The sequence below is a fragment of the Martes martes genome (genome assembly GCF_963455335.1).
Source record: "Martes martes genome assembly, chromosome: 14".
NCBI lineage: Eukaryota > Metazoa > Chordata > Mammalia > Carnivora > Mustelidae > Martes > Martes martes.
In genome coordinates this window covers 334,574-343,958 of record NC_137902.1, presented here as the reverse complement: position 1 = coordinate 343,958, position 9,385 = coordinate 334,574, and the positions used below count along the sequence as shown (strand labels likewise).

At 54.2% G+C, this 9,385-nt stretch overlaps 1 protein-coding gene across 5 annotated transcripts in view; it reads left to right on the top strand.

Annotated features, from left to right (window-relative positions):
* Nucleotides 1–9,385, top strand: part of ZNF511 (zinc finger protein 511) — a 28,746-nt gene that overhangs the window by 455 nt on the left and 18,906 nt on the right. The window contains exons 2-6 of one of the 5 annotated variants that reach the window (XM_080822395.1): nt 9–82; nt 353–554; nt 721–845; nt 1,871–2,020; nt 2,835–4,236. In XM_080822395.1, the coding sequence (XP_080678521.1) occupies nt 9–82; nt 353–554; nt 721–845; nt 1,871–2,020; nt 2,835–2,913 (630 nt within the window). In that variant the 3' untranslated portion in view covers nt 2,914–4,236. Of the gene's footprint in view, nt 1–8; nt 83–352; nt 555–720; nt 846–1,870; nt 2,021–2,834; nt 4,237–9,385 lie in introns of those variants that run through there. The other 4 variants (XM_080822396.1, XM_080822397.1, XM_080822399.1 and 1 more) reach the window with 4 other exon arrangements.

The following is a 9,385-nucleotide window of genomic DNA, read 5'->3' as shown; positions in this document are numbered from 1 at the left end:
TCCAGCAGGACGGGGATGTGCAGCGACACCTCTACCTCCAGGACGTGCTCACGCAGGTGACAGGGTCGCCCGAGAGGCCCAGGTGAGCGGCTCTGGGCCCAGCGCCGCCCCCCGCCCAAGCCCCGCCCGCCCCTCCCGGGTGCCCTGCTCCCCCGCCGTCTGCCCGACCACCGTCCCCGCCCCTGTTGTCGGGCCTGGCCGCCTCGTGGCTGGCCTGCGAATACTGGGATCTGGGATCCGGAAAGAACCCTCAAAGCTTTGCCAGGCTCCGGAGAGGGCGGGTGCGGCCCGGCAGCCGGAGGCCCTGTGCCAGGAGCCGAGTGGCCGTCCAACGGGGGGCTTCCCTCGCCAGGGTGCCCGAGTTCACCTGCCAGGTGGCGGGCTGCTGCCAGGTGTTCGACTCGCTGGAGGACTACGAGCACCACTACCACACTCTGCACAGGAACGTCTGCTCCTTCTGCAGACGGGCCTTCCCGTCCGTCCACCTGCTGGACGTCCACATTCTGGAGTGGCACGACTCGCTGTTCCAGATCCTGTCGGAAAGGCAGGACATGGTGGGTGACGTCCGCGTGCCCTGGGCCCGAGGGCCGGCATCTGGGGCGGGGGGGCTGTTGCTGAGCTGTCTGCCTCGTGGGCACCGTGCCCTGGGGGTCAGGGGCGAGGCGAGGGGGCACCCCGGGGACGGAGGTCAGGGCGGAGGTGACGGCCTCTGTGTTTCAGTACCAGTGCCTGGTGGAGGGCTGCGCGGAGAGGTTCCGGAGCAGCAGAGACCGGAAGGAGCACCTGGTGAGGCGGCACCTGTACCCGGCGGACTTCCGGTTTGACAAACCGAGGACGAGCAGAGGGTGCGCGAGGCGGGGGACGCGCGGCGGGCCCTGGAGTGAGACGAGCCTTCGGGTGTGGAGGCGCCGCGGGCGCGGGCGCGGGCGCGTCGGCCACGCGTCTGCCTCGTGTCCGGTTCAGCTGCGGACGCGGAGGCGCTGCCGTGGGGTCGTCGGTCTGCAGGGCTTAAACCAGCAGGGGAGCGTTTTGCTGCCCTGCTGGGAGGGACTGGGGTCTCCCTGGTGTCTGCCCCTGGCCCGACCTCTGTGCTCCCGCTGCCGCTGTCCCTGCGCCTCCTCCCCTCCCAGGCACCGGCCCCAGCGGCTGGTGCTGACCGCCCCTGGGAGTCTGTCCCAGGCTGCGAGGCCTCCCCTCACACCCACCCTGACTTTTTTTGGTCTGGTGGGTGACTTGACCGTAAAGCTCTTTGCTGCTCGCACGGCTGAGCGCACACCCGGGAAAATGGACCCGTGTCGCTGCGCTGCCTCTTTCAAGAGATTCTCTGAGTGGTGCTTCAGAGCCGCCGGAACTGGGCAGCTTGAGGTTTTCTCAGACCCGGTTCTCTCCGCAGGACTTTGCCCCTTAAAGTAATGGAATTCTGAGAGGGCAGGGCAGCAGGGGGAGGCTTCGGAGGTGCGGTCGCTCTCCTCTTGGGGGGGTCATGTCAAGGAGAAAAGCCCTGCAGTGCTGCGTGCAGTAGGGTCAGGGAGGAGACGCTCCGTGCCCTGTAGTTCAGGTCAGTAGAGTTCTCACGTGAGGGCGTGAGAAGACCTTCACGCGGAAGGCAGGGGCCACGTGGCGCCCCGGAACTCCAGTTTCCAGGAGATTAAGTGTAGTTGTCACTGAGCTTATAAACGTGGGACCAGCTATATAAGCGTTCGCTTAGGGCTGTGTCGTCATCCTCGTCTGTCTCGGTGGTCTGAGAATCACACCACACCAGAATAGCTTGAAACTATTTCTGCAAGAAAAAGGAGCCCTCGGGTGGTGAGGGGGCCCGTGAGGGAAGACAAGGCCACAGGGGCCGCCACTCACGTCGCTGTCTCCACAGCCCGGCCACGCCGGGGGCCGCTGTCCAGGAGTCGGCGGAAGCTCTGGGGGAGGACGAGGAGCCGTCGGGAGGGGACGCCATGGAAGTCTGCTCTGAGCACGCAGCCCCCCGCCCAGAACCTGTGGGCGAGCGGCGGACGTACAGCCACAGGTTAGTATCTGGCGTCTTTCCGCAGCAAGTTCCAGATGAGTGTTTTATGAGGGTGATGCTGGGCTTGACCTCGGGCAGTGTTCGCACTAAGAGGAGCGGACGCTGGGTCGGAGCGCTGCCTTCCGCGGCCTCTGCGAGCCTGACGATGTGTTTTCTTGAACGTCTCGGTTTCTTGGGCGCGCTCTGGGTCAGGACCAGGAAGGCCGCGTGCCGCCTCCGCTTTGTATCGTGGCCTGACCTGGGACAGAATGAACACCGGCCATAGTTGCTTAAGTTACGATCCACACGTCTGTCTTTCTCATACTAATTATGCTCTTATTGGCTTAAACTTGATTCCAAGTCTCATTTTGGGGAAAATGTTAAACGGAAGGAAAGAGAGAGCCAACAAGCGTGAACGGGCAGGAAGGTGGGCTCCTGTCCCTCCGCCGCCCTCCCGCAGCCACCCAGATTGGGCCTGCAGGTGGGTCCTGGAGGCCCGTGGCGGTCAGGATTTTTTCCAGATGGTGGGTCGCAAGAAGCCTGGGCCTGGAAACTTGGCAGCAGGGGTCCCAGGCAAGCATCCTGCTGGCTGGGAGCGTCTCCCTCAGGAAGCAGGTCCATGGCCGCTGGCCAGCCGCAGGAAGGGAGCTGCCCCGGCGCCCGGGGCACAGGGCATCTAGGGAAAGGAGAGCCCACGTGTGGAGTGCCCCACAAGGGAAAGAGGAGGAGCCCCCAGAACAAGAAGAGCTTGTCCTCACGATGCTGCTTTTACAAGTGGGGTGTTTTGTTGGCAAAAACCATGATGTTTAGTACGAAGACTTCTCTTCCTTTTCAGAATACCTTCTACCATCTGTTTTGGTCAAGGTGCGTCACGAGGATTTAAAAGCACCAAGAAAAGAAAGGAACACCAGTGACAACAGGGACAGAGAGCCACGGGCCTCCAGCAGACCCTGGGGAGGGGGGGCGGTTGCCTTTGGCAGGATGCGGCGTCCGTGGTGCGGTTTCTATCGCCTTCTTGTGCGGCCACCCTAGGACCTGGGCTTTTGCCTCCCTCAATGCCAGTCCCTTGATGGACCAGTGTGTGACCGCAGAAGCAGTGACAGGCCTACCGTTTCCAGAAGTGGCCCCAGCACGTGGTCTGGGGAATGAAATGGGGGCCGCCGTCCTGCCTCCCTCTGCAGGGCCGGGACGCTGTGCTTTGTAAACACGTAAACCCTTGCCTCTGGCAGTCCCCGGCATCACCTGTGCATCATTGGGCTGGGTAGAAGAGTGAGCAGCGGCTGCCCGCGGCTGATCTGTTCTCGGTGCTCCGTCTTCAGGAAGATTTACGAAGTGGCAGACCCCCCGGGGGTGAGGGGCAGCACGCAGCACTGTGTCGCTGATGGTCGTGGCTTGGCGAGAAGCTCCTGGGCCACCCATCCACCACATCAGTGATCGGACCTGATGGGTCTGGTGAGAACCGGAGACGGCTCGTGTGCCTCGGCCGGGGCGCGTGGTGCCGCAGAGAGCAGTGTGGCCAGGGTGGTTTCTCCAAGGAAAGGCTGTCATGGCGCAGAGGAGGGAGTGTCGCGGCGAGGGAGGGGGCTTGGCCGGAGCTTCAGCGCCTGGCTAGTTGTGCCCTGCGGCAACGGCGCGGAGTTGTTGCTCCCTGTCACAGATGAGCTAAGGTCGCCACCGGGAAAGGGGCACTAGAAGCACCCAAACAGAAGCAGCGGCATCCGTCGGGGCCCTCGGGGCCTGGCTGAGCGGGGGCCCCTGTCCCCATCACGCGTGCGCCTGGGGCACATCTGGGCTGGCGGCTGGCCTGAGGGCTCCAGGTCAGCCAGCAGCAGGAGGGTGGGGCTCCTCCCCATCGCACCTCCAGCCTGTCCTTGCCAGGCTCTGGGCTCAGCCAGAGGCCGCTGGGGGCCATCCGTGGCTCTCCTGGCCTGGAGGCTGCCGCCCCAGCTCCTGCTGAGCCACACCTATCGCTCTCCGGAGTCTGGAGCAAAGGGACTGTCAGGGCTGGCATGTCACACCAGATGTTTCATGCAGTAAAAGCTCTAAAGGTAGGTTACCAGGTGCTTATGGGAAAAGCCCAAAACCTAAAGCACAGGTCCTAGACCATCAGCAAGAGACCTAGTGTGCGCTTCATGGGTTGGGGGTGGCAGTGTCCAGCCACGGCTAGGGGCGATGTGGCAGGGCTGCCCCAGAGTCCCTTCTTTGGCTCTTGAAAAGCACAACATGGAGAAAAACGCAAACACACAAAAGTCCCATTCTGTCTCTATCCACCTCCCCTCCGAGACCTTTCCTTCCGCGGCTCCTGCGCGGCTCCTGCGTGGCTCCTGCGTGGCCCCGCCGCCTCTGGCCTTTTCCACTGCGGCTCGCTCTGGTGAACGTCCTTGTCCACAGCGTCGGCCCCTGTGAGACTGTCGTGTAGTCTTTGGGACCTGACCATCCTGGGTTCCAGTCCTCGCTTCAGTCCAACCCAGAAAGCTGCTCCTTCAGTCTGTCCTGGTTTTTCTTCTGAGAAATGGGGGGAGTCAGACTTCAGTGTGGAGTGTTTCTGCTGCCAGACCTGGGTGTGGTTTCCAGGTCCAGTGTCAAGGGAAAACTCGATCGGACCCGTCGACGACGAGCTCGTTTGCAGGGTGCGTGGCAGCCACACATCAGGACAGGCTGTCAGCAAGTATTTGGGGATGCTGAGCCTGCATTAGTCTATTTTTGGTGGGAAATGGGATTATTATGCTTAGTTGACATGAAACAGTCAACACTTTGTTATTTGGGAGACTGGAGCCCATCGGGGTGACCCCATTTGTCCCTAATCAGTGTGTGCAGTGCTCACGCCCGCAGGGAGCAGAGCAGAGCACCGGGCTTTGCTCTCATCCTGAGGCACCACGTCCTCAGCCTTTGCCGAGTTCCTCGAAATCATGCTGAGAACCTCATGAGTCAGCTCAGTGCCCCTTGGCCTACCTTTTCTTTCTTTTCTCTTTTTGGGCCTTACTTTGGATGGAGTGGGTTTGTATTCTCATTCTGACATTTGGGAAGTTAGGCACTCGTTTTGTCTTAGAAATTTTAATATGTGAGTACTTGGGATTGAAGATGAACCAGTGTTGTTTCCCTTCCCCCAAACAGGACAAGGAGTGTGGACTTGACCTCCACCGTCTGGTGCGGTGTACGTGATGAGAGGTGCACACTGGCGTCTGGGTCCTCTCTGTGTCCCCACAGGAGTGTCCTGCCACGGCCCCGTCGTTCGCACCTGCTTCGGCTGGGTGTTTCCTCTTGCCTCAGACCCAGTTTGGTTGTCGTTTGCCTAGTGCATCTCTTTAGAATTTCCTTTAGTGAGGGTCGGCAGTCGTAAGTTCTCAGTTCTCTTTGCCGGGAGAAGTTCTGTTCTGCTCTCAAAGAATAGTTTGGTCAGGAATACAGCGCTCGGTTGGCAGGTTTTTCCCTAAGCAAGTGGGGTGTGGGTCGTGTTCATCTCAGCGCTGCTGCCGAGGCTTCCGTGGCCAGTCGTGTCCCCATTCCTCAGAAGGGCTCAGTCTGGTCTCCGTCTTTGCTGTTCCGCGGCTCCCTAGACGGGGAGGGGGCTGCATCCGTGCGCTGCCGGCTCTTCCCTCCGTTGTGCGAGCCTGGGGTCTTAGCGCCTCACGCGCCGCCTCTCCCGCGCTCTCTGTTCCTTCTTAAACTCCAGCCATGCGTGCCTCGGACCCCCCTCAGTCAGCAGTGCTTCTCACCAGCACTTCCGTATTTTCCATTCCTGTGTGGTCTTTGCTTCGTTCTGGACGATTTCTTCAGACCTACTTTCCAGTTCACAAATTTTCTTACCAATTATATCAGATTTGCTGTTAAACTCTTTCAAATTTTATTTTCAATAATTATCATCTTCGATTCTGTCAGCTCTTTGTTGTTTTTCTAATTTCTTGTATTTTTATAGCTTTTTGTGCATCACATTTTCTTTCTTTTTTTTTTTAAAGATTTTATTTATTTATTTGACAGAGAGAGACACAGTGAGAAAGGGAACACAAGCAGGGGGTGTAGGAGAGGGAGAAGCAGGCTCCCCGCTGAGCAGAGAGCCCCATGAGGGACTCGATCCCAGGACCCTGGGATCATGATCTGGGCCGAAGGCAGCGGCTTAACCCACTGAGCCCCCCAGTCATCCCTGTCCATCACACTTTCAATTCATTCTCATTTCTTAAATGTATTAAACTAATTTTACATTATTGATTGGCAGCATCAACAGTACCTGTAACTACAGTGAAGATTCTGTGGGTTCTTTTGCCCATTTCTTCTGCTGACTCACTCATATTGCCTTGTTTCCTGGTGAATTTTGTGATTTTTGACTGTGAGTTTATATTTTTTGGAACTTTTCTTCTGGAATTTCTCTGACATGTCTGAATTCTTCCAGCAAAAATTAGCATCTGCTTCTGTCTTGTGACCAGGGGTGCTCTCAATCTTGGGTCACTTTAAGAGGAATCATTGCAGGGCGCCTGGGTGGCTCAGTGGGTTAAAGCCTCTGCCTTCAGCTCAGGTCATGATACCAGGGTCCTGGGATCGAGTCCCGCATTGGGCTCTCTGCTCGACGGGAAGCCTGCTTCCTCCTCTCTCTCTGCCTGCCTCTCTGCCTACTTGTGATCTCTGTCTGTCAAATAAATAAATAAAATCTTGAAAAAAAAAAAAAGAGGAATCATTGGGTAGGGGTTCTCAGTCCCACTTTTCCTACAAATGTTCTTTCTGTGTTGCCTTTACATGGCCCTCAGCCAAAACAGAATGTGACAGTGAGAGAAACAGACCCTCTCATTTCACTCATAGCAAGAGAGTTAGAAATAAAAATAATTCAAGGCCTTTTCTTAAACATTCAATTGTCAGAAACCCCAAAGTTTGGTCACACTCTGTTGTCAGGGCCATATGGAAACAGACACTGCACACACTGTCAGGGCTGCCAAGTGTTGGAGCCCCGAGAAGAGGGTTTGGCGATATCTAACACAATTGCATTTGCGTTCACCCTTTGACACAGCAAATATGTTTCTAAAGACAGATCCTAAATACACATTGGCAAGAATCCAAAAGCTCTACTTAAAAAGCATTTTTAAAAGATTTTATTTATTTATTTATTTGACAGAGATCACAAGTAGGCAGAGAGGCAGGCAGAGAGAGAGGGGAAGCAGGCTCCCCGCCGAGCAGAGAGCCCGATGCGGGGCTTGATCCCAGGACCCTGGGATCATGACCTGAGCCGAAGGCAGAGGCTTTAACCCACTGAGCCACCCAGACGCCCTTAAAAGGCATTTTATTCAGTAAAATTTTTTTTTAAAGATTTTATTTATTTATTTGACAGACAGAGATCACGAGTAAGCAGAGAGGCAGGCAGAGAGAGAGGGAGGAGGAAGCAGGCTCTATGCTGAGCAGAGAGCCCGATGTGGGGCTCGATCCCAGGACCCTAGGATCATGACCTGAGCCGAAGGCAGAGGCTTTAACCCACTGAGCCACCCAGGCGCCCCTATTCAGTAAAATTTTTAATGACTAAAGACTGAAATCAGCTCAAGTGTCCCAAATAGCATTGAGAACTGAATTTTTTTGGCATGGTAAAATGAAGATACAGATTTAAGATCAATGAACTTAATAGACGCCTTGTAGTCCTAAATTTGAATTAGAAGCATTGCTATATGCTCATTACATATACTTAACATGTTCCAATATGGGTGTATTGTTAAATCAGTGTTTTTACTGAAAAGACTGGATTCATTTTTAGAAGTCAAGGAAGTTATTAAAGGATGCTGAGGTCAGACTCAGGAGCCAGCTCAGCTAGGGTCCGCCTGTCCAGAGATAGGGCAGCTTGCTCATCCGTGAGAATCACAGCTGCAGCTGAATGAAACAGATCAAATATATTTAAACCTTTGAGCTCATAGTGGTTCTTTTTTTTTTTTTTTAAGATTTATTTATTTTTGGGAGGGAGAGGCAGAAGCAGAGGGAGAGAGAGTCTTAAATAGATTCCGTGCTGAGTGCAGAACCTTCATGGGGCTCAGTCCTATGACCCTGAGATTATGACCCGAGCTGAAATCAAGAGTCAGATGCTTAGCTGACTGTGCCACCCAGGTGCCCCTTACAGTGATTCTTTAAAACAAAAAATGTCAAGCCCCAGGACATTCTCAAAGCAGTGAAATAGTGGTGAAGAGTGGTGGGAGAAGAGTCAAGATAAAGGTTGAATCAGAGGCCAGTTCATAGGAGAGAACCTAGAAATAAGGAAACTGGGAGGAACCTCCTGGGGTCAATAAATATGAAACACTGACCTCTGAAACCCAGGAAGCCAGAACTTGATTGGCTTAGTCTGTAGAGGAATTTGTGCCCAGGGCATTGTTGACAACAGTAGAGCAATCAGCTGGCAAGCAGTGGTCAGGGAAAGAGGAGGTGAGTCCCGGGAAAGCACTATTCTCCGAGGGGTCTGAGGGTTACCCAAAGCTGCACAGTCCTATGGACACACCAGCATGTTGGTGGTGTGGAGGTGGAAAGGAATAGTCTTCACTCAAATAATCCAGCCACATACTAAACAGATAATCAAGTAAATAATAATAGGCCCCAGAAGAGGGGGACTGGTACCCAGAGTTGCTGTGATATATTAACTATAATGTGCAATTTCCAACAAAAAAATACGAGGCATGCAAAGAAAGGAATGTACAACCCGTGTATCTGAGACAGCAAGGAACAGAAACTGTGGGCAGGACAGGCTGTCAGATTTATCAGAAAAGACTTCAAAGTAGCCATCATAAACATTTCACAGAACTAAAGGAAACTATGGTAAAATGATTAAGGAAGGGATGAGTACAATGTCTTATCAAATGAAGACTGTCAACGATGAGATAGAAATTATTTTAAAAAGAACCAAGGGAAAATTCTGGAGTTGAAAAGTACAATACCTGAAATTAAAAAAAAAGAAACCCACTGGAGGGGCTCCACAGTAGAGCTGAACTAACAGGAGAAAGAATAAATGAACATGAAGATAGCTTAGTTGCGATTGTGTATGCTGAAGAACGGAAGGAAAAATAATGACAAAGCACGAAGGGAACCTCAGGGGAGACGGCGGTGCCTTAAGAACACCAGCACACCAGTGATGGGACACTAGAGGAGGAGAGAAAGGAGCCAAAACTGAAGAACTCATGGCTGAAGACTTCCTAAACTCACGGAAAAACAAGTTACCTCACATCTAGGACTCTCAGTGAATTCCAAGTAGGATAAACATAGGGAGCGGCTGGACACATCATAATAAAAATGCTGAAAGTCAAAGACAAGGAAAAATCTTGAAAACAACAAGACCAGAGCTCCTGGGTGGCTCAGTCCGTTAAGGTCCGACTTCTGATCTCGGCATGCCATCCTGGGTGTGGAGCCCACTTTAAAAATTAAAAAGCAACAAGA